Source organism: Scaptodrosophila lebanonensis, unplaced genomic scaffold (assembly GCF_003285725.1).
Source record: "Scaptodrosophila lebanonensis strain 11010-0011.00,11010-0021.00 unplaced genomic scaffold, SlebRS2 tig00000072-arrow-pilon, whole genome shotgun sequence".
Taxonomy (NCBI): Eukaryota; Metazoa; Arthropoda; class Insecta; order Diptera; family Drosophilidae; genus Scaptodrosophila; species Scaptodrosophila lebanonensis.
This window is the reverse complement of record NW_022060558.1, coordinates 6,568,769-6,594,078: the sequence shown is the minus strand read 5'-3', so window position 1 is coordinate 6,594,078 and position 25,310 is coordinate 6,568,769. Positions and strand designations below refer to the sequence as shown.

The 25,310-nt window shown below is 40.4% G+C and overlaps 1 protein-coding gene and 1 non-coding gene across 6 annotated transcripts; one reads left to right on the top strand and one right to left on the bottom strand.

The window, feature by feature from the left end:
- Positions 1 to 1,672: 1,672 nt before the first annotated feature.
- On the top strand, positions 1,673 to 25,204 carry LOC115625085 (myosin heavy chain 95F). 5 transcript variants are annotated; one of them, XM_030519978.1, is made up of 19 exons: positions 1,673 to 2,165; positions 4,134 to 4,248; positions 18,740 to 18,934; positions 19,427 to 19,500; positions 19,566 to 19,695; positions 19,757 to 19,918; positions 19,974 to 20,236; positions 20,312 to 20,718; positions 20,777 to 21,521; positions 21,582 to 22,014; positions 22,276 to 22,517; positions 22,582 to 22,802; positions 22,869 to 23,099; positions 23,681 to 23,728; positions 23,896 to 23,940; positions 24,211 to 24,331; positions 24,400 to 24,517; positions 24,574 to 24,675; positions 24,735 to 25,204. In XM_030519978.1, the coding sequence occupies exons 2-19, from the start codon at positions 4,221 to 4,223 to the stop codon at positions 24,992 to 24,994; spliced, it is 3,825 nt and encodes a 1,274-aa protein (XP_030375838.1). In that variant the 5' UTR covers positions 1,673 to 2,165; positions 4,134 to 4,220; the 3' UTR covers positions 24,995 to 25,204. The 5 variants fall into 5 exon arrangements, with proteins under 5 accessions (XP_030375838.1, XP_030375840.1, XP_030375836.1 ...); XM_030519980.1 differs by lacking the exon at positions 4,134 to 4,248 and having other exon boundaries at positions 1,675 to 2,165; XM_030519976.1 differs by lacking the exons at positions 1,673 to 2,165; positions 4,134 to 4,248 and adding an exon at positions 12,799 to 13,203.
- On the bottom strand, positions 11,022 to 11,105 carry Trnal-uaa. The gene has a single exon. It is a non-coding gene; the product is annotated as a tRNA-Leu (tRNA).
- Positions 25,205 to 25,310: the final 106 nt, after the last annotated feature.

Below are 25,310 nucleotides of genomic sequence, written 5' to 3'. Positions count from 1 at the left end.
AATAAAGCTATGGGAAGGAATGCGAAGTCATACCCCCACCTTTATAAAGTGGCCATTCCATTTTTGACCATGGTTGGAACATCAGTTCCTGCAGAACGGCTATTTTCTGAAACGGCTTTAACGCTAAATCAGCAGAGAAACCGACTAGACCCTGAAAGACTCAACAGGCTCATATTTTTACATAGCATAGAAAAAAAGTTTTGGAATTAATTTCTTTATATATACTTGTATACATATATATGTATTTGTTATAAATAAATATGTATGAAGTGCTACGAAAGCATCGTATTGATTTGCTTTAAAAACTATTTAATACGTTTATTTTATTAATTAATTAACTTATAACATTGAATAAAACATTATGAAAGTTTATTAATTTAAAAACATTTTGATTTAAAACATCTCTGTTGATTTTTCCCCATAATATGAACCACTTTTTCTCTGAAAAATTATTTTTTTAAAACATCGATGCATCGATGTTTCTTGCGATGCATCGACCATGCATCGATTTTTTATGAAGAAACATCGATGTACATCAACATCGATGTTTTCCCTTCGATTTACATCCCTACAAAGAGCCAACATTATATTTTGTTTTAAAATTGGTAAAACTTTTACCGCAACATTTCAATTGATGGAACAAGTTTATGGCGATGATTGCCAAAAATTCCATCGAAACTGAGCGTGAATTCATCAAAAATCAGCCGAAATCATCATTGAAATTGATGGGAATGGAATTGAACATCTCCAAAACATCGATTTATCGCATTTTGTTCCGCACAAATTGACTGACAACCAAATATTGCTCAGAGGATTGACGCTTGTGATCGATTATTTGACCAAAAATCACATTGTAACCATTAACCACTCGCCGTATTCACCTGATATGGCACCGTGCGACTTCTTTTGGATCGTACAAAAAGCTGTATTGAAGCAGATGGAGACTATTTTGAATAAAATAAATTGATTTTGCCGAAAAAACCATTTGTTCTGTTTTTTTTTTTTTTTTTTTAGTCCTGTTTACATTGGAACAGACCTTGCATATACTTGCACAAACGCAACATACTCTTTTTATCCGTACCTGTAGGGTAGATGGTATAAAAACGATGAGCTCTTATTTTCATAAAATTCAAAGCAAAAATTTCCCGCATTGGTTCGCATGCTTGCAAAAGAAATAAGATATAGAACTGTTATTATCGATAAGCTTCAACAAAATACTTTCTACGATACACATTTCGAAGTGTGACCATAGCATCAAAATTTGATTGCCACAAATAATTTTTTAGTTTTTAAGTAAATTATTGTCAGTTAGTTTGTGAAACTACCTTCCAAAATGAACAAAAGGTTTTAATTTTATGCTTAAATTTACGCTTTGGAATTACATAAACAACATTAACATAAGGAACATAAACATGGTATATCAAATACTGAAAATAAGAGTAATTCACCCACCTGTATCAAAATATGAACGGTATAATACTAGTTCGATCATTAGTATATGGTGCACTTGAAAAATATCGATATCATGTCTTCAACTTCGATATATTCGTTTGCGCAGCACTATCACAGCTGTTGCGCGGGCAGTCGAAAAAGAAACTTGAAACGTGTCGGTTGTGGAGCGCACGTATGCGGAGCTTTTTTGCACCACTAATAATTAACCAGTGTGCGCTTAAAAAATAGCTAAAACCAATATGCTAAGATTATTTTTCATATAACGGAATTACAAATGTGTAAAAACGTTCAGCTGAAATACGTCAATTTGTTATATTTTCGGCAAATACGAGTCTCGTAAAAATTGGAACTAAAATTCGGAAGGCTTTACTCTTCGTAGTTTCGCGTATTTTGGTCACAAACAAAACTCGCGTGTGCGGCCGCCGAACGCGCTCTCCTTGCTTCCCGCGCACAGCAGTGTTTTGTGTTTGCAATATCGTTGTTGTCGTCCATAGCTTCAATGCATGACGAATCAGAGCAACCAAACTTCCATCTCCAGAGAACGCGTCGAGAATTGACCCTGAAATCGAAGCAGACTTACAGTAGCAGCAGACCCATCAACAGCACTCTCTCTATAAGTCGCTCATCGTAAGCGGCCTACAACTCCGATAAATAGTTAAGTCGTCGGCGCAGCAACTTCTACTACGGCGCACAGACGAAGGCAAAAACAACAGGTAAGCCACAGCCGCAGATCTGGTCCTTATTACAGGTCTTTAGATTGGATGAGTCATCCATTTGACTGGCTTATTTGTTTAGTTGGTCGATATAGCTCTGGTTCTGGGGGCTTGCAGACTTATCAACTAAACGTAATGCCTAAATAACCCCACTTAATAGGTTGGGGACTGTATTGAGTGCGGGGCGATTGAAGCCCTTATAGTGCAGGCGTCACTTTTAATTCGCTTCAATGGCAGGCAAACTAAAAAAACATCGATCAATGAAAGCTGAAATATATAAATGTACTCGTATATGTGTATATATGTATGTATAAATATTAACGCGATTTATTTAATGTTCATCCACCCTCAACTTAAACTAAACGAATTCAGCCACCAGCGGTGACAAATCTTCCCAACTGCTCTTTGGAGCTGCTCTTCTCTAGCACACCCGCGCATACATACATACACGTACATACATATGTACATATCCACTTCGATATGCGGCGCTAGGGATGCGAGTTGCATTTCACGGAAGGCTGCCTCACTCTGTGTGGTGCATTTCTCACTTGCCTCTGCTCTTTGCAAGGGACAACAATAATAATAACTCTGCGATGATCGATTTGTGCTCGTCCGCTTTCGGCGGCGCACAAAACCAGTCATGGCCATTTTAATTGAGTACGGAAATGGAAAAACAGTTTGTTTGTATTACATACTTACATACATACATGTGTACATATGTACATATGTATATGTAGATAGAATATACATATATGTATGCATGTAGATATAGTTTTCTTTAAGCGAAAGGGGGATGAACACAAGTCGTTGAAGTCCAGTCGCGACCATTTATGCATGCTAGCCACATGTGCATGTGTTTCCTTTATTTCAATTCTATTTATGCCACTGCGAACGCCGGCAGGCGGCGTCGCCTTGGCGCATGCGAAGAAGAAGAGCAGAGTAAATAAAATTCAAGAACGTGCTTGTCGCATCCGTGCGTTGTTAAAGCCAATTAACGGCCTTACAATGCTGCGCAAATACATTTTGCTTATCTGACTTTAAATGTCGCTGTGCATGTTTTTGTTTTCGTCCCTGACCGTCACTCATGCGCCGCGTGCTTTTTGTTGTTGCTGCGCACCCTTCCTACGCACGCCTCCCACCCTCATTTGGTCGTGCCACAGACGGCGCATCGTGCCAAAAACGAGTCTCAACTGAGAAGGCGAAGGCCCTTTCTGCCACACGCCATAGCTGACACGGAGTCCATGTTTGGTTTCCTTTGCCTAGTGCGGCCTGACAGCTGCTCTCGATCCAGGGAGTACTGGATGAACACGAATACATACATACATGCATACATATGTACACACATTTATGCAGATCCACACGACAAAGCGAAGCGATGTCAGTTCCGTACTAGGAAGATTCTCAGACTAATTGCAAATAAAACTTCCCCGCACGACTCTTTAGGAGTTTTTGCAAATAAAACTGCTCCTTCACACTTGAGTTTTGGAAAATAGGTGTACTTTTAAATTTAAGTTGATTTTTGTATTTTGATGTGTGTATTTTTATTTCTTAGGAGCCAATAATGACTGGTTCCACTATAACGTATAAATGCACGAAATCAGACAAATATTTTAAGTATAATGTGCATACATATACACATGCAAACTTATTTAGAAGATAATCGCGAGGCTCATGTTTTACGCCTAACATCAAATGAGAAATTTTGGAAGCATATAATTTAGCTTTTCCTACGTAGAAGATAACACGACCTCTTTTAGAGGGCCTCTGAAAAATTAGCATATAATAAAAGCGACACAGCAACTAACCTAGAGAAAGTCGTTTAATTGCTGCTTTTGTTTTCTAGACAATTAACATAATTTTTGTTTTGGTTTACTACTTTTCGTTATGTGGATACAATGAGAAAAAATAGTAATAAATTTACATGATTTTTTTCTATGAAACACTATCTTCAAAAACGCGAATGGCCAGTGTTACTTTGCTCGCTTCCTGTTCAAAACTCTGAATTAAAAATTTGGATTATATCACAAGTTGTCTACAGCAGCACCAAAAACCAAAATGTTGCGCAATTCTGAAAAAGCCATGGGTGAGTTGAAGCTTCGATGTACACATGTACATACATATGTAGTAGATTGTTAACTGCATTATGGAGTGTAGAGCTTCTTCTCGAATAGACTCGCCAGTGTACCGCTATTTGTTTTAATTATATAAGTATCAATTTTCAATTACTTTCCTTCAAAGCAATTTCATTATTTATAATTTCACCACTTGGTAGAGAAATCAACGTTAATATCTTTGTATCACGTTCATTTATGGCCTATTACAATCACATCTTTGTCATTTTCGAATTGTTAGTTTGTGCAACTAAGACGTTGTAGTGCTGCATTTTATTTAATTCGTAAAAGCTTTATGAAGAAAAACGTTTCGCTTTAACAAGTGTGCTCACGAATGATCGAATTAAAGCCCCTTAGACATGTCTACCCCCCTGAAATATACATATTTATCTGATATGTTCGACCGATTGCATTACATATAGTATTTAGCACAGTAGGATCCGCGATTCTTTCCACCCCCATTAATATGTATCATAGTTTATAATATATGGTTACTAAGCTTAACCTAAGCCTAACTCTCCAACCAATAAGACATTCCTGGCGCTTGTATATAAGTATATTGGTAGGGCCGGGATTCCGTAAATATATGCCACTTAGCAGGGCAGATAATGTATACAGAACCCTAACTTGCAGCTGGTTCGAGAACCAAAAAAAAAGATCTTACATATCAAGTAAGGCTTCTACAAATACCCTTGTGCCCTTGTTATAGGCGTAGTCCGATCGACTAGCTTAGTTCTCTGTATAAAAAAAGTGAATCAAAAATGTGCAATATACATAGTTTGTATGTGAAATGTTTGTATTTTTTAAAAACGAGCAACAAAACAGCCGCCTCAACTCGCAGCCACAACACAAGGATACATAAAAAAACACATAAATTTTAACCACATCAGAGGATGAGCCAAAAATAAAAACTGAACTCGGTGCACCAATCGCCCAAAATCTAGCAAAATCTACCAGTTCTTCCTGGGAATGAGACGGATTACATATATAGACTTAGCTTCCCTGTTATTTGACCTGCCGTATTCTCTTCTCATTTATTTTTAACAATTGCTTAAATATAATGCAATATAATATTTCCGACTGGCTGTGTTTTTCTCATTATATTATTCACGAGATAATACTTATAATACTTATAAAAGAGTCAAATTCATATCTTTGAGCACATGGGCTATTATTGGCCAAAACTACACACTACCATGTTCATTTGTACGCGCTTTGGCTTACAGTAGACTCAGAAATCGGCCGCTACCCACAAATATATCATGCTATGACAAACAAATAATTGCTATGAGATAAGATTAAGCTGCCAAATGATAAAAACGTTATGGTTCGCAGTGGGTGTTCAAGAAGTGCTAAAATTCAGGCTACTCGGCTATGGGATACTCTGCACCTTAATTCAGACAGTCGATTTTACATACATGCATATTCAGTGCTTATTGAGTTAAGCAAATTATTTAAAAAAAGAGCTCCCCTAAATTACTAGATGCAATATTTATTATAAACTATGTAGAAAAGTGTGAAACTTAGTGTTGTGTCTCCAGCTCTAATAGTTTCTGAAATCAAGGAGATAATACAGTCGACCGAATGGTTGTCAACCCAAAAGTTACACAGCCTTGCACACTAAATGTGTGAAGCGTGCTCTTAAATGTGCACATTAATAATAATATGTACTATAAGTTATATATAAGTACGCTCGCAACAACGGGATTAACAAACTCAAAACAAAAATGGCCAAGTGCACTTGGAAATTAAAATTTAAGACGCGCTGACGGCGGGACGTTGCTCGTTTTTCACACGCGGAGGAAATGAGGTGGCCAGTTTTACGACGTTGACGAAACATATGTATGGAAAATCGACAGCGCACATATGGGGGAGCTGCGCTATGGGTCGCCCAAATCCGTCAGCGTTCGAGGGGGTCGTAGTCTTTGTTGTTGCTGTCGATCCGACACATTTCCATTTGCATTTTAATTGAGGCAGGCGGTAGATCTATAAATTGGATTTCAGCTTCTTTTTGCTTTCGGTTTTGCGCGTCAAAAGAAAACTGATTTTGAGGAGGAAATGAGTAGCGCCAAAAGTTTTTCCGATTGCCGCTGTTGCGTTGCTTTTCCTGTTTGTTGTTTACGCTCAGCGTCTGCATTAATTGGTTCCACTTGCTCGGCGTTTGACTATCGACAGTGTTGGCTGCAGAAATATCTGTTATTTTTCTTACTTACACGTCCACCGACAACCTCAACAACAACAATCAGTTCTTCACCAAGTCGTTGAACTCGCCTAACATCAAAAAGTAACAAGAGAGAACGAGTGGTGAGGAGGCGGCGGTGTGGAAGTCATTTTAATTGTGAATTAAATCGGGTGGCAGTCCAATACAAAATGTTCTGTTATATAGTACTTACTCATAGCAAGCTGCACTTCCACTGACCCAAAAAACCCACAGAGTAACTAAAACCAAACTGAACGGTGCGCCGCTTTAAACTCGTTTTATTTTGACTTTTGCGCATGCGCAACGCTTTGCTTGCTGCTTTACGGTACAGTGACCTTTCCCCCCTTTCCGTAAGTGGCCGTCGCTCGTGCTGTGTAATGTGTGTGTTCATGTTCCTGTGACGTTTGGGCCATAAATCCAACAGCTGCAAACGAAACAGCGAAACAGAGCAGCGGCTATTGTTGGAAGTGTAATTGTTTTTGGGGCGCACGTTGTGCTCCGCAGCTATCTAATACAGATAAGTTTTCAATGCTGTCTCGCCGATCCAACAACCACCTTTTTAGTCCCAATACATGACTCATCACGGCAGTCGCTGACAGCGCACTCTTTAACTCTTAGCTTTTCGTATTATATGTACATATCTGTATCTGCATTTCATTTTATTTGTTGCCACAAAAGGCCAGCTGCATTTCTGTATCAGCGTTTACGGTCAGCGCCAAGTGCCATCGCCAGAGAACAAGTTCAACTGGTTGCTGCCACTTGCCGCAGCGCGTAGAAAATCTGTGCAACTGGCAGCTGCCCCAACCGCAACTAAAACCACAAGAGCGAACGCGAACCCATACGGCCCCCGCGCAGTGCGCGAATCGAACCTGTCGCTAGTCACAGCTTATGCACCGTAAGCGTCCCTGAGCCTGTGCTGGCCGACTGGTTGAACTTGATATCGAAGCGCGCGGTCATTGGTCGCCTTTAACACTAAGCAACAAGTATCTCCATCCCGAAACAGCATCACACTTTGCATCCTTTGGCAGTGACTCATGTCAGGAAGCCTCCTAACGAACCTTCATTTAACTAATAATAGATAAAGGGGAAATATCCTGTGCCCATGCGTTGCGATTTATGCGCTAAGCAGAAGGAAAGAGAAGAACCTAACAAAGTCGCAAATACTGACTGTTTTGCTGTCTAATAAAATTTGGCGAAGAGTATTTAGAGACGGGACATCAAAATATAATTTCTCACAGTTCAGTTTGTTTTTATTTTAGCGATAATTTTGATAAGCTTCCAAGTCTGATAAGCACATTATTGTAAATTCAGGTCCGTGCCAGCATAATTTGCATCTTAAGATATAAAAATTTTTGTGGTTGAATTAGAAATATTCTTCGATCCATTACCAACATAGAATGTTCAACTTAAGGAGAATAAAATATTCTCCAAATAACTAGAAAATGGGGAAGAATGCGGTTACCAAGAACGCGCTATTGTTACTGCCATTGTCGACCATGGCTTGGTGTCTAGAAACGGGTTTGCTTTTTAGCATTTATATGGCACTATCTTTTGCTGAGTCTGTTTTATTCTTTCGACACACTGCAGACGAATATAGCTTCAATAAACGTTGCCAACGACAAAATGTAGAAGGGCCACCGCTAATTCTACGAGTATAAAGTTTTAAGAACCTACTGTAGAAGCTGACGGCTCTTTGGCTGTTTCTGTACTCGTTGTTGCTTCTTTTTGCTTCGTGGCCACGAAAAGTGTCGCAATTATTGCACAACTCTTGTTTGTGGCTGTCACGACAATTTGGAATTGTTTTTTCAACAATGGCTCGTCGTTTCTTGCGGCGGGCCGCGGAGCTGGGGGGTAACGAATGGCAGAAAAGCTTGCTAGCTAGCTGATTATGAAATTTGAGCGATTTTTGTGTGTAATTTTCTTTTGTACCCGTATATACTGGGAAGTGTAACGCCTGAAACGTCAAGGAAAACAACGGGGCACCAACAAGCAAACGCTGAGATCCCACACAGAACGAGTGAATATGAAAACAGGAAAACAGAAGCAAACGTAAGACATCTATTATTATTGAAAATCAATAGAATGTTCAGAATGTGCTCATAATCCCATTGGTACCAGTGGAAAGGGTTGCTTTGATTTAATCCGTCCCCACCACCGACAGCTGCGCCTTTATTCATTACCTCAAAGTGACAGTTAAACAGCGTAGTTAGAAGCAACATTTTTTCAATGGTTTCTTATCCTCTATTGACACACTTTTCGATTTAACTAAAGTTACTACCCTGATGAACTTAGTAAACTCTTTTGTAAGGTGATTCGTTGGAGCAAAAGGTATATTGCTTTGGTCTAATTTTTTAAATACTATTATGAATCGGTCTGCAGCTTAAGACCATAACACCACACTATACAAAGTTTTAGTTTTTCCAAGTATTTGCTCACAGTTACATAACAAAATATACTGAGTGTGTATGATTTTAAAATTGACAGATTCTTAAGTCGGTCTGTTGTCTCCTTTTGAGAGTTGTGATTGTTAGGGTATCTGGGGAGGTCTGGCCAGTCTGCCGTGATGCGTTTTTAACCTTGTAGCGGCTGGTGAGCGGGTGTACCTTCACATCTAATGATAAGCCGCAGTGCTTGTTCTGAATCTGTATCCCTTATGTTCAGATGGGTGCTATTACCATATTATAAACAGTCCTCTTGCAGCTTGCTCCCTCAACCCAAAATGCAATTGAGCTTGGCCATTTTCATCCTGCATTTAGTAAGGGTCTCGACATTAAGCCACACCTCTTCTACGAGGTAAAAGATACATTTGTGCACTTAGCTGAAGCTTATACTCGTAAACAAGTTTGTGTGAAGTTAGTATTTTGTTTGAAAATGAAGAGTAAAACTAGATTTTATTGAGAAGCGGAAAGCTATTGAAGGGGTAGAGCTATATGCATCGGTGCACTTCTTTATCCTGTAATTTGAGAGCAAAAGTGTGACAGTTTTGGAAGCCTTATAATATTGTCCCAGCAGCTATTGAAAAATAGGTTTCAAAATGCCTATTTTATGAATTTTAAACTTTCCGATTACAAATAAAAATGAACTCAGCCTATAACAGAGTTTTGAGCAATCCAAAGCGCTTGCCCCAATAAACATAATTAATCACTTGTCATCACTTTGTGAATAGAAATGTACGAAATGTACGAATGTGAAGGGTCCAAATATTGATTAAAATGCAAGATGAAACAAAAATGCCAGATATTAAGAGACAAACAAGCACAATCGAATGCTTGTTTCCATGATGATGAACAACTTTCCTCATCTTGCCAGCGAAACGTGTGTCTGTAACGGATTGATACATTTCTTTGACCATATTCAATAGATGCCAGCAAACATTGCGCAATGCACCAGAATACGAAACGAAGCTTCGGGCCAAACAAAAGGCTTGCAACAAACCCATGCACGATTATTAATTATTCAAAACAAGTCAACGGCACTTGTGGCCTTTTGTGGTTGTTGTTGCTGTTCGTGTTATTGTTGTTGGAGCTACAGCTTTGAGGTGCAACGGTCAGTGGTCGTTGCGGTCTGGTCCGGTCCGCGGTCAACCGGAAGGTGTGCAACCCTATTTGGTTCGTTGCAGTTACATTGTTTGCGCAACGCCATGCACACTGCATTTCCATTTCGTGTTTTCAATATTTTGTATACCCTTGCAAAGGTTATATTGGGTTTGGTCTGATATTTGTAACGTCCAGAAGGAGGCAGCTAAGACCCTCTGTAATACGAGTACACATAGAATAAAATATCAATTTGATTTCAAATTTCAAATTATAATGGAAAAATAATAAGACGTACAATTTTTCGATGAGTTAATATTTCTCGGAGGATCTGTGATTAAAATAGACTTTATATGTTCATATATGCGCAATGGACCTTAGTAGGACCATAAAAGGTATAAGGTGAGGATTTAATTGTGAGTTATACCGCATTGATAAAATGTCGCACTATAAATAAAAACGATTTAGTCTGAAATTCCTTTAAAATATTAAACCTGTACCAGGTTCAATAATAAATTTAATTTAATCTTTTTTAGTTTATAAGTGAAGCGTATATATATTAGGTTTCTGGGGATAGGCCTGTTTACACAATCCACGAATTTATTCATTCAGGCAAGCATGGATTATATAATGTACCCTGTAAGGTGTACAGGGTATTCAAAATAGCATAGACATCAAGTCGGTATATCCGTCTGCCCGGTCGACCTACTGCAAGTAGAATAAGTTCTTGTTTATCCCCCACTGAACTCCCCCACTCCAATATTAGTCATTTTCAATAGCTTGAAAATTACATTGTCAACTCTAAAGTCTCAAAACTCTCCCATATCACTACCATTACAAATTTGGTTCAAAGATATCGGAAGCAGCTTATCATATCAGGCATAATACTACCATAATTATACACATTATCACCTGATAAGGAAATGTATGTATAGTAATACATGTGTTTCTTGATAGTTTGTGACAAAAAACTAATAGGACATTTTTCAAAAAAAGCTTGACCATTTCTTTTTGTCAGATGTGGGGTTCGAACCCACGCTCCCTCTCGGGAACCAGAGCTTAAATCTGGCGCCTTAGACCGCTCGGCCAACCTGACAACTTGCCAACGTGTTACAAATTTCTACACTAAAGCGGTAGCTACGCACACATTGACAGAACTGGGCTCAACACAAATACGTACATATATAATATTTATATTCAAGGGCAAAATCTACCCACATTCGGGCAATTTTTGGGTTTAGTTGTTGATAAAAGGGCACACAAGTAAGCCTCAGCCTACGGGTGGCCTAAGCCCTCTACCCCTGAATACGATGCTCTAAGCAGCATACCCCGCCCCTACATCTGCACATCACTTTCTTGTCGTAGGCGAAAGCTCATTAAAAGCTTTCCGAGCACATCTCTCTAACTGCATCTTCACTCAAAGTACTCGTGCAGACAATCATTTAATCGCATGTTTATCTGATTTCTATAGCTCTGATGTAGGCTATATGTATAGTACAACGTAGATACTGATATTTATAAGGAAGTAATACAAATGTGAATAAAAATAAATATCCCTGCTTGTGTAGAACGCCAAATCTACTAGCTATTAACTATTATTATCTACTATTTATTATTGGCACTATGAAGAAATGGTGATAGAAATTAAATAAATTACCATATTTTGTGCCATGCAAAATGTCAACACTAATTGACACGATACATAAGACATTTATATATTAAATTAAAATTACAATTTAAAACAAAATCGTACTTGTATATAAAATGAAATGCTTTACTACATTCCGAGCTTGAGCAGTGCCGATAGATTCGTTAATAAGGTCTTAACAGTTCTATCTAAAAATTAGGAAATCGAATATGGCAGAAATTGTGTTGTTAACGCTAGTAGGTTATTTTTTGTGATTGTGTAGGTCTGTGTTATTCCTTTGCAGCTGCTTCCTGGTAGCTGCTGATCTTCAGCAAAGTGGTACAAGAGCTATTGTGCGACTTAAATTGGAGCAGTAACTACGCAGCCATGCACCAATGTGCCTCAAACACAACAAAACAATCTGGCACAGACCTAAGCATGGCTGGAGAGAGACTCAAGCACACACACGACACACGCAAAATCCGAAAACTAGTACTGCGCTCTGGCGGATTCGGCGCAGTTAGCAAGGCAGTAGCAAAGCTTTTAGTAGTCGTACGAACCGAGCCACTACCCCAAGCCGTAACATCAACATCCTCCCCATTGCTGCAATAGAACGTGCCACAGAATCCGAATCAGTGCATATCGTGACGTCGCGGCGTTCGCTCTGGGTGTACGGTTCGGCAGATGAGCTCGTACCAGTCTCTTACTAGTCTCGGGGTGTTGTGAACTTAAATTCGGTTACTGGGTAAAGACTGCATCGCAACAACTACAGCAACAATGGATTGCATGCGGTTGCCTTGCCCATAGATACAGATACGGGGCGAACTTTGACGCAGTTTCTCGTATCTAGATAGATATCTGCCATTAGCAACCGACGCTGACGCGCATCTGAACTCCCAACTGAGTCTCCCAACGTAATGCTGTTTTTGTTGCCGTCTGTGTGCTTTCGTGTAATTTCGTCGGTACCTCGATGCATTGTAATGTAGGTCAGCAACAGCTGAAAATTGTGCAACGAATTTTCACTTTTTCCAGCACGCAATAAAACTGTGATGAGCGCATCTGAAACAAATTGCTTTTCTTTCTTCAACACACTTTTGCTCCTTTCTCTGTTTGCCTGCGGCTTGTGCGACTATAATCAGAAATGATTCAACACATGGTCAGGTACTCGTAAAAACGTGGTAGCAAGGAAGTGAAAAGTGTTTAATCGATAGCAAAAAGCGCGGCAGTGCGCAAATACAATTTCAATATTCACTATCAAGCAACCCGTAACCTCTGTCGGAAAAAAAAAACGCAAAACAACAACAACAGCATCAACATCAACCCACCCAAGTGTTTCGGTCAACCCTCTTAGAGTATTGGGTGGTGCAGCACACCCTCAAGCTCAACGCCCCGGTCTTGTTCCCTGGGTAGTTGTTTGATGTCTCTGGTGCGCTGCAGTGACGTTTTTGACTTCCGGTTCCTGCATACTGGCTTTCTGCCCGATTTTGTCCTCTCGACACAAGTTCAGCTATAGCACCAAAAATGGATTTCTATTCCAATAACAATGAGCAACACAATGCCAGCGCTGGTGAGTTCACCCGAGTTTATTTTATCTTGTCAGCAATTTTTTAATTAATCAAAATTATTCTCTTTGTACACTCAACTTTTTTGGCCATGTTTTTCCCAACAACTCTTTCGTCATGATTGAAATTGTATATACCTCCAATTTCCGTTGTGGTTTAAATCTGACGTAAACAAACTGAAATCATTTCCATATGTTGGCTCGCTGGCTGCCTTTATTTTAGATTTACTTACATATAGTACAAACATATAGTAGACATACGAATATGTTCATGACAAGGAAATCCGAAAACGCTTTGTTTATACACCATGACCTGTATTTGTTACAACCTTAGTGTGTCCATTAATTAATACGCATGTGAAAATTTCAAGATTGGAATATCTAATCTCACCAAATCATACTCTGAGATTTCTATAAGCAGTCATAAATGCTACAATTTCGATCATTTTCCTATCGCCCCAAGTTGGTTCGGCGCATAAAGTAATACTCATTCCTTTTGTTTATTCTCCCATTGTTTCCGTTCCGTTCTACAGGTTTCTATATGCATTTTTTAAATATCTCATTTTTATACCCTGTACCCAAAGGGTACAAGGGTATATTAGTTTTGTGCGAGTGCACATGGAACACACAGAAGGAGGCTTGGTAGACCCCACAAAGTATATATATTCTTGATCAGCATGACAAGCCGAGTCGATATAGCCATGTCCGTCTGTCCGTCTGTCTGTCCGTCTGTCTGTCTGTATGAACGCAAGGATCTCCGAAAGTATAAGAGCTAGAATAACCAAACTTGGTATACAGATTCTCCTGAGACCGAGAAAGGACGAGTTTGTTCATTTTTTCTGATCCACCCCCCCACTCCCCGCCTATTAACGATTTTCTATAACTCCCGTAATTCTTGGAATTTTGAACTAAAATGGTAGACACATACAGTTAGTAATTATATATCCGTATACCAAGTTTTATTATGATAGAATGATCGGAAAGAAAGTTATAGCCATATAACCAGGCCCAATGCACACATACATACATATGTGCAAGTACACAAACACGCATAAAGCACGATTCTGATGGAAATGTAAATGTATGTATGCATGCATGGAATATTTTATATTTAATTAGTTAATATTTAGTTAATTAATTAAATTAATTTAGTTAATTAATTAAATTAAATTAATTAATTAATTTAATTACTTTTTTGTGGGGTGGTACAGGGTATTTAAGAGTTGAGCCTGCTCGACTTTAGCATTCCTTTCTTGTTTTAATTTCAATTGGTTATTTGTACTTGGAGTGAAATTATTTCGAAATTTTGCATACGTGAGAAAACAAAAGCGGCTCATAAAATTCAGTAAATTAAAGCGCATTTGTTCGACTGTAACAACGCCATTACTGTCTTCTTTGTATTCAATTTATAGCAACTTGGGCGCACAGTACAATAGCCTTATTTTTGAAAGTCTACAAGTATATGACCGATAGCAGGCAATAGGAGAACTTAGCAACTAGACAGACTAGGAAGCTACCAAATTTGATGATTTGATGATGTCATCAGGCAAACCATCCAGTCTGTGAGCAGCATAAGCCTCTGTACTAACATTAACATCCACCTCCGCCGTCCCTGTCCCTGTCCCCATTTGTGCACAGGCGAGTGCAATTTACATGAAACCCAAAAGCAAACGCCAACCTAGTCGAGCCTAGCACGCAATATCGCTGATTCACTTGCTAAGAGGACGGAGGCGTGTTCAAAAGTTTTCTGATGATATCACTGCCCACTTAATATAACTATCAGAGCAGTAGAACCGCACGACTGTCTGTCAATCTGGCCGGCAGTACGTCAAACGGGCGGTAACTGCAAATCACGCAGTTGTTGCCGAGCGTGTCTGATTTTGGTTTTTCAGTTTATTCCGCCGCACTTTGCTAATTGTCCTCTTGGTTGACTGGTCAAAAAGTGTCAATACATGTGCTCGGGTTACGTATACGCATCGGTGGCCGTGGACTGACCCGTGGTCAAGAAAACGTCTCAGGCCCACCGATATAAGCCGGTTAGTTGCACAACCTGCAGGCCTACAGTGCACCCTGGCCTCATTACTCTCATGCACCGCCTGTAAATGTCGACCCATGGAATGGGGAGCAACATAAAGAAGGCAAGTGTCACAGCGGCTTCACATTTCATAAGCTTGTACCCTATTCTCGCTTCCTTCTTCTTCTTCTTCTTCAGATGCCTTCTAGAGATGGAAATAAATATCGACGAAGCATCGGCATTGTTTGAACTCCATGACCAGGAAATATTGAGTGATAAAATTGTTAACCGTTTCTTCCTAATTCGTTTCCTGTAGACATTTTTAAATTCAGAAGCAGATGATACTAGAGGAAAAAGAGCGCATATGTAAAATAAAAGACTAAACAAATTATCACATAGTATGTAGAAGTGGAATACAAAAAGTTATGGAGCTAAAAATCATGCAGTAACACTTCTTCTTCGGCAGCAGGTGCAATCGTAGAGTATTTTCTATTTTCAATCTTATTTTTGCAATGGCTTCTTAGTTACTCTTGAGTACGCCTGACCCTTTTCTATAAATTAGGATAATAGAATTAAAATGCTGAAAGGTAGATGGAAGGTCTACTCGCATAGTTGGATGATGCTCTGCTGGCAGTATACATATTTCTAGAGCGTAACTATACGCCTAAAAGAGAGGGGGTAGCTTAGCTAATCTACCCATGTATATATCGATGTTTCCCTTCAATGCCATTTTACGAGTATGTGCATCACTACTGCGGCCGCACTTGACTTTTTCCGTTTCATTACATATGCATGGTCTCGGTGTTCTTAATAATGCTCCACACCTCGGCTAGCTCTGCCACCTCGTCCGCTTGTTCTCTGGCGCGCCCATTGTCAATGTCGTCTTCCAACACTTCCTCCGTCACCAAGTCATTTATGCTCTTTGTTGTTGTTTCTGTTGCTGCCACACTTGGTTGCATTTCGGCTCGACACGTTGACTTTGGTCTCGACTCGGCTCGGCTCGGCTTGCCTAGCCCCGCCCGCGGTACATTTCCATGCCATGCAATCTGCAAGAATGCGGCAAGACAGCTTCTTCTTCAGAAACAGCCATCTACTTGTACATCAAATGTTGCATTCATCTCACACACAGTTGCCTTGATGAGATGTGGTTGTTGTCTTTTTGTGCTTCTTTTATGCAAGTTCTTTTTGCAATATGTAATTTATGCCTCCGTGGCGACGGACGCTGCAGTTTCATGATGGCAGAGTTTTTATGTGCAGCGGCGCAAAGATCCAAGTACTAGACAAATCGCGGGCTGAGCAATAAAAACAACAACTGAAGCAATGCTTTTTAGGCCCCAACATAATCAAGATTATGTTAAATTGCCTGAAAAATTGTTGTTAATTTGCGTGGCACATTGCAAAGCGATCTCAGCCATAGCAAAGGTTAGGCTCCACTTTCTACGCAGCTGCGCTGCGAAATGGGCCTATTGGGATGGATATGTTCATTAAAAGCATGCATATAAGATTAAATGCGAATGCACTCCAGTCCGCATCACGTCGAAGATAAAAAGGTCATCCTTTTTAAAATGTGCGTGGCGTCACGTATGGAAGAGACAGTTGCTTTTGATAGGTCTTCGATAACGTACAAGTAAATGCAATTAGAGCTGAAAGTCGCTGAACAAAATGTACTTTTTTCCAGACAAAAACATATATTATGTCAGCATCCAATGAATTATTAACGGTTCTGGAAGAGAGCTGTTGTACTCACATTCTCTTTCCATTCTAAAAGCCGTCGAATGAAACTCATCTCCAGTTCGAATCTCGTGCTAAATCAGAAAATAATAAAAGAACACATTCAGTTTCTTAAGTAAAAAAAACTTATGTGCACGATCACGATTCCCTAACTAAATGTTCTCTTCATCATTTTTGTACATACATACATAGCTATAAACAAGAGAGAACGCTACAGTCGAGCAAGCCCGAAATTAAAAAAAAAAAATAAACTCGTCCTTTCTCGGACCTAGGAAAATCTGGGAGCCAACTTTGGTTATTCTAGCTTTTATAGTTTCTGAGATCCTTGCGTTCATCCAGACGGACGGACGGACATGTGACGATCGATTTCTCTCGTCATGCTGATTCAGAATATATATACTTTATGGGGTCGGAGATGCTTCCTTCTGCATGTTACATACTTTGCACAAACCTAATATACCCTTTTTACCCTACGGGTACAGGGTATACAAATGGTTCTGTATGTGGAAATCTTGATTCCCTTTGTCATTTATAATTGTCTCTGCACCCACACTGAAAACGACGCTTACCCACAGCCAACTGACAGCTGAGCTGAATCTCTGGGGGAAACAGAAATGGTTTTAACGATCACTTAATAATTTAGCACTTTTGTAAATTTATCTTAATTGGAGAGGGGCGCTCTGCGGCCAAAGCCAGACTATTGTTTGTTGTCTGCACCAATATGAAATCTGTCTCGTTTTTTTTTGTATTATTATTATTTTGACATACATAGCTTAGAATCCCACCAGCGCAGTCGCAAATTCGCAAAATATAGAATGCCGCGTCAATGAATAGGGCCCGCACGCCCCTGACCACCCGGCTACGCACCATTAACCCGAAGCGACTAAACAAATGAATTTCACCTTGACGCTGCCGCAGCTAAAACAATTGTCAACGTCATTGTCTTGTTTACCAGATATACATTTTTCCATATACTATAGTATATACACACATACGACTAAGCATGAGTTTGGAGAGAACGAGTGGGGCAACTGTTTGTAAATGAGAGCTTGCGGTTTAATATGGTTATTGCGAATAGATTTGAAAACAACGCGACAGCTTTGTATCCAACAAGGCCGTGTTTGTTGTGGGTCTTGTATCGACACCTACACGGAATAGAGAACGGAGAATGGGCTGCGACTCTGCTTATCAAACGTGAACACGGCCGTGAGTCAACGGCAGCTAGAACATACATTCGAGTGGAGCATGGCCAAGAAAGGCAATCGGCAGATAGACAATACGAAAGGTAGAAGAAACTGCCACAGCGACAAAGACAAAGAAAGAAGCACAATAGGCAGTGCAGTGCCAGGTAGAGTTAATGACGACGCTCTATAGAACCCCCATAAAACACCGGGCTGGTATAGTGCCAATGGGAAACCAACAGAGCGACGACGACACGACGACGATCACACACACGAGTAGGAGCGCTAATGACGGTTATTTGGTCGTCTTCGTCGGTGATGAGTGTCGGTGTTGCCGTTTAACTCCAAAGCGACGCTACGATCGCTCAATTGCTTGCTCAGCGATCGTTCTCCCCTCAGTTGCTTTTGTGAACTGTGACGGCGCGGCTCATAACGTTTCTGGCTTTTTTGACTAGTGTTACGAGTGGTTGTGCGGCCCGAGAGTGACGGTAGATAAGATTTTTTATTTTGATTACTGTAGGGAACTTACTTTTGCAGTAGACTGATCTGTTGTGTAGATAGACACAAAAATATATTGCTTTAAATATTCCATTCTGATGTCTATCCATTTTCACAGTGCGCAAAATGCTGGAGGACACTCAATTGGTGTGGGTAAGAGACCCTGCTGATGGCTATATACAGGGTCGCATTACGGAAATCGGTGCCAAGGAGTTTGAAGTAACGCCAATTGATCGTAAATTTCCGAAGCGTACGTGCCACTACGATGACATACACTCTTCGTGCGACGGACCCCAGGATCATGATGATAACTGTGAGTCCCCCCTATCCCTCTAGATTACCATGAGCTCATTATTTCTTTGAGTTCTGATGGAGAACAGGTCTGCAGGCGTTACATAAAAATATCAAAACACGTTCGAATATACTATACTATACTATAGAAAAATAAATATCTTATTTAGACAGTGCTGCTGACATCATATCTTTCTTGGCGATACTAAACAATACTAAACCGTACTCGCATATGTACAAAAAGATAATAGTTAACCATATGTTTTTTCCTGAGCTACACAATTATTTAACAGCTCAACATTCAAAAATGTTAAACTTCCATATTCGAACAAAGTTTCACAGGTCCTATTCTTCATGAGTCATTGTTCGTAAACAGAACATAGAAAGTGAGATAACGGCCTTAAGAAGAATCTTAAAACACGGTTGCGCAAAGCAGATTATTGGCAGTTAAACAAGTGTACTATTCGCTTCCGAAAAGAAGCAATTTAATAAATTATACTTCCTGATATTCCAGGTGAACTTATGTTACTGAATGAGGCCACTTTTTTGGATAACCTCAAAACGCGTTACTACAAAGACAAAATTTATGTAAGTGGTTGCTGACTAGACAAGAGGAGTTCGTATTTAATGTGTACTTCTAAATATTCGTGCAGACCTATGTGGCCAACATACTCATTGCAGTGAACCCTTATCGTGAAATCAAGGAGCTTTATTCTTCGGAAACCATCAAGAAATACAATGGACGCTCTCTGGGTGAATTGCCGCCGCATGTGTTTGCTATTGGTAAGAAGGAAGCTAGAAGATACAAGTTAATTGCTTTAAATCGTATTCATACTTATTTCAGCCGACAAAGCGATACGCGATATGCGCGTGTACAAATGCTCGCAGTCCATCATTGTCTCTGGCGAGTCGGGAGCTGGAAAAACGGAATCAACAAAATATTTACTAAAATATCTGTGCCACTCCCATGACAGCGCTGGACCCATTGAGACTAAAATTTTGGATGGTATGTGAGTGTTCTTATTAAAGGGGTATCTCCTAACTCACGTCTGCTCTCGCAGCCAATCCCGTGCTCGAAGCCTTTGGCAATGCCAAGACCACTCGCAATAACAACTCGTCGCGCTTCGGCAAATTCATTGAGGTGCACTATGACGCCAAATGCCAGGTGGTTGGCGGCTACATCTCGCATTACCTGCTTGAGAAGAGTCGTATCTGTAGGCAAAGCTCAGAAGAGCGTAACTACCATGTGTTCTACATGCTCCTTGCCGGTGCACCGCAGCAGCTGCGGGACAAGTTGCATCTGGGGAAGCCTGATGATTATCGGGTAGGTGTTGCACTGTAGGCCATCATTGTGCATTTATCATAAAAGCTATAATGTTTTGGTTTCTAAATCTTGCAGTACCTCTCCGGTTGTACCCAGTATTTCACGAATGCGAAGACTGAACAGCTAATCCCGGGCACCCAGAAGTCGAAGAACCATCAACAAAAGGGCCCACTTAAGGATCCGATCATCGATGACTATCAGCATTTTCAGAATCTGGACAAGGCTCTGGGTCGCTTGGGACTGTCTGAGTCAGAAAAGTTGGGCATTTATTCCTTGGTCGCTGCTGTGCTTCATCTTGGCAATATTGCCTTTGAAGAAATACCCGATGATGTCCGTGGCGGCTGCCAGGTATCCGAGGCATCAGAAAACTCACTCACCATTACGAGCGGATTGTTGGGCGTCGATCAAACGGAACTACGTACCGCTTTGGTCTCTCGGGTCATGCAGAGTAAGGGCGGCGGCTTCAAGGGCACGGTTATCATGTAAGTGAAAAATTGTCAACTGTTTTGTCGTCTTCATGATCTCTTATCTGATTCTCAGGGTTCCTCTGAAAATCTACGAGGCAAGTAGCGCACGCGATGCATTGGCCAAGGCCATCTACAGTCGCTTGTTTGATCGCATTGTCGGTCTGATCAATCAAAGCATACCTTTTCAAGCGTCCAACTTCTACATTGGCGTACTGGATATTGCCGGCTTTGAATACTTTACGGTGAACTCGTTTGAACAGTTTTGCATCAACTATTGCAATGAAAAGCTGCAAAAATTCTTTAACGATAACATTCTGAAGAATGAACAGGAGCTATACAAACGTGAAGGCCTCAACGTGCCAGAAATTACGTTCACGGACAATCAAGATATCATTGACCTGATTGAATCAAAGTCGTCTGGCATATTCACTTTACTGGACGAGGAGTCGAAGCTGCCAAAACCATCGCCAGCGCATTTTACTGCCGAGGTGCACAAGTCGTGGGCCAATCATTTCCGATTGGGTCTGCCACGTTCTTCGCGCCTTAAGGCACATCGTACTCTCCGTGATGAGGAAGGTTTCTTGGTGCGCCATTTCGCCGGAGCCGTCTGCTATAACACGGAACAGTTCATCGAAAAGAACAACGATGCATTGCACGCCTCGCTTGAGGGTCTGGTGCAGGAATGCGAAAATCCATTGCTCAAGATGCTTTTTCCTTCAGGCAGCAATACGTCCATACGCGGCAAGCTTAACTTTATATCCGTAGGTTCCAAGTTTAAGACGCAACTGGGCGAACTCATGGAAAAACTGGAGCAAAATGTAAGTTATGAAACACTTTGTCTGGCTTTTAATCATGTCGCCTCATCTCATTCCTTACAGGGCACGAACTTTATTCGTTGTATTAAACCCAACAGCAAGATGGTGGATCGCCAGTTCGAAGGCAGTCTGGCTCTGGCCCAGCTCAAGTGTTCCGGAACCATTTCCGTGCTTGAGCTTATGGAACATGGTTATCCATCCCGTGTGCTCTTTGCTGATCTCTACAGCATGTACAAATCGGTGCTACCGCCCGAGTTAGTGGCGCTTCCGCCTCGCACCTTTTGCGAGGCCATGTTCCAGTCGCTCAATCTTAGCTCCAGGGATTTTAAATTCGGGATTACAAAGGTGTTCTTCCGACCTGGAAAATTTGCGTCTTTCGATCGCATTATGAAATCTGATCCCGAAAATATGTTGGCCATCGTGGCCAAGGTGAAGAAGTGGCTCATACGCTCCCGCTGGGTTAAGTCTGCATTGGGCGCGTTGTGTGTCATTAAATGTAAGTACGAAAACTGCAGCTTCCCATTTCGAAATTATTCATTTTGGGGTCCATAGTTCACTCTAGTATACTTTTGCTTCATAGGTAAAAAGATCTAGAAGACTTCATATTATTTTCCATATTCTGAATTTATTGTTTTGGTTGTTAAAGACAGCAACACCGAAGTTGTATATTTTAATTTATTTTACAATATCTTTTCTCAAGCTTTTCTTGGACCCTTGAATACAATTTTCTAAACGCCTTGTCATATATCTTTCCCAGTACGCAACCGTATCAAATTCCGCAACAAGTGCGTCTTGATGGTCCAACGCACAGTGCGTGGGTTCCTAGCTCGCAAGCATCATCGTCCCCGCTACCAGGGCATTTCCAAGATCAACAAGATACGCACGAACACCCTGAAAACAATTGAGATTGCGGGTGGCCTCAAATTGGGACGCGATGAAATCGTTGATGGTGTGAAGGAAATTTACAGGCAGATCGATGATGCCATTGCAAAAATTAAGGTACGCTCTACTTACTTTCCTTGCTATGTTCTTTTTCTCAAACTATCCACCTCTCTTATTACAGTTAAATCCACGTATCACGCAGCGCGAAATCGACTCAATGTATACTGTAGTTATGGCCAATATGAATAAGCTGACAGTCGATCTGAACACGAAGTTAAAGGAGCAGCAGCAAGCCGAGGAACAAGAACGTTTGCACAAGATACAAGAAGCCCTAGAAGCAGAAAGTCGTGCCAAGGAGGAAGAAGAACGACGACAGCGCGAAGATATGGAAAACAAGCGACTGTTAGTACCTCCACAAAATACCTCCATAAAATATTATGTACTTATTAAACTTTTTTCGCAATGAAGAAAAGCCGAAATGGAAACTCGGCGCAAAGTTGCCGAAGCTCAGCGCTTGAAGCAGGAAGAAGAGGACCGCCGCGCCGCCCTGGCTCTCCAGGCACAGCTCGAAAAGGAAGCTAAGGATGACGCCAAATATCGTCAACAACTCGAGCAGGAGCGTCGGGATCATGAATTGGCCCTGCGTTTGGCCAGCGAATCCAATGGTCAAGTCGAAGACAGTCCGCCTGTGATACGCAAGTAAGTCGCATCGAATCGGTTGCTCCTTCCCTAAAGTGGCAGACGGTTTTGTACATAAACTCGGGTTTGTAGGTTGAAGCTGTATATTTTTATAATAATTATAAATTGTTTATTAAGGTTACCAACAATTAATCTAGATTAACCAAAGTTTATCGCTGGGGAAACAATATTATTTATTATTATTGGAATGATGAAGTAGAGTTGTAGGTATTATGTGATAGGAGAACGGTGTGCGCTGTCAAATGAATATCCCCTTTAAAGAGTATTTAAGTTTGTACCATGAATATTTTATCCTTGCATCCTTCAATTTAAATTAAGGGCTTGCGTTTTGCATAAAATATTTGAATGTATAGAATCGTAGGAATAGAAAAGAAAGGTCAGCAGTATAAGTCGAAGTTCCGACACACAAATTAGTTATTGTGCTGAAACTTCAGACCCGAGGGATGTATACAGTACTTTATTAACAATATTGTAAAAAGTGTTTATTTAAAAATTCACAAACTTCTTCCCCCTTCTTTACACGCTCTTTTCCACAAATTCCCACAATCTACACACACCGTCAAACAATCCAATCAACACAGTGGTGGTGTGAATGACGTATCCCCCATGGGCCCCAACAAACTGATCAGGTACAGCACGTTTTATTTCTCTACATTGCTACCAAAAACATCTTGTACAAAAATTAATTATTCTTGCTTTCTAAAAACCTCTTTTAAAAAGACTAATTGGATAACTTTTACAAATAAATTCTACATTTCTATATTGTTTCTTTACTTTCTGTATATTTTTCAAAAAGTTTTTCACAAGTTGTGTCAAACATTGCTTCGCGATATTTAAATAAGTGAGTTGGTGCTGGTTGTGCTTTTCCAAACTGTAACACTAATTTAATATAGATTTCATTCATCCACTAACACTCGCTTCACTTAGAATTGGCTAAACTAATTTGATTAACTGGTAGACTTGCTTCTGTTTTTTTCTTAAATTTTATATATAAAATTTACCTCCATCAAGGACTCACTTTGCTTGATATGCCCGTTTTAAAATGTTTCTGCAATAATTCGTGCATTGCTAATTTCCTAAATGCCTTATTTCAACAACAATACGTACTTAGATCCGAGAATGTGCGAGCACAGCAACAGGCGCTGGGAAAACAGAAATATGACTTGTCCAAGTGGAAGTATTCGGAATTGCGGGATGCTATCAATACATCGTGTGATATCGAACTCCTTGAGGTAAGTTTCATGGAAGCACTACAAAGTAAACACCTGAATATGCATATGGATCTTTCGTATCTATATAGGCCTGTCGTCAAGAATTCCATCGTCGTTTAAAGGTTTACCATGCCTGGAAGGCAAAGAACCGCAAACGCACCACCATGGATGAGAATGAACGTGCACCTCGAAGCGTTATGGAGGCAGGTGAGTTAGTCCTTAAATTGATAACCGTTCAAAATGTTAACTGTACATTTTGGCAGCATTCAAGCAACCACCTATTGTGCAGCCCATACAGGAGATTGTGACAGCACAGCATCGGTACTTCCGTATACCCTTCATGCGCGCCAATGCACCGGACAACAGTAAGAAAACAAGTTAAGCTATCTGCCTTGGGATTCTGTAAAGTATGAACATATTTTAGCTAAACGCGGCCTATGGTACGCTCACTTCGATGGCCAGTGGATCGCACGCCAAATGGAGCTGCATGCCGATAAGCCACCCATTCTGCTAGTTGCCGGCACGGATGACATGCAAATGTGTGAGCTGAGTCTGGAGGAGACGGGACTGACGCGGAAGCGTGGCGCCGAAATACTTGAGCACGAGTTCAACCGCGAGTGGGACCGGAACGGTGGCAAGCCGTACAAAAATCTCGGTACAAAGCAGAATGGGCCGGTCATTTAAGTTGAACTTGGGTGTGTCAATGGATAACTGCAATTAAGGAACAAGATATAAAATCAAATTTTAATATGCCGTTGATTGTCCAAAGTCAAAATTAGAATCAGTATGAAATTTTCAATATTTTTGCATTCATTTTGGTAAAAACTTCATGTCGATACATAAATTTATACATTATTCAAAATTATATAAATATTTATGTATATTATACTGTAATGGCGAGTATTTTCTATTGCAATGGCGAGTTTAGTGTCGGTATACTATACATACACACATTCAAGGAGCGTTCCTTGAGTGTTCCTCTCATATTAATGCCAAGGCA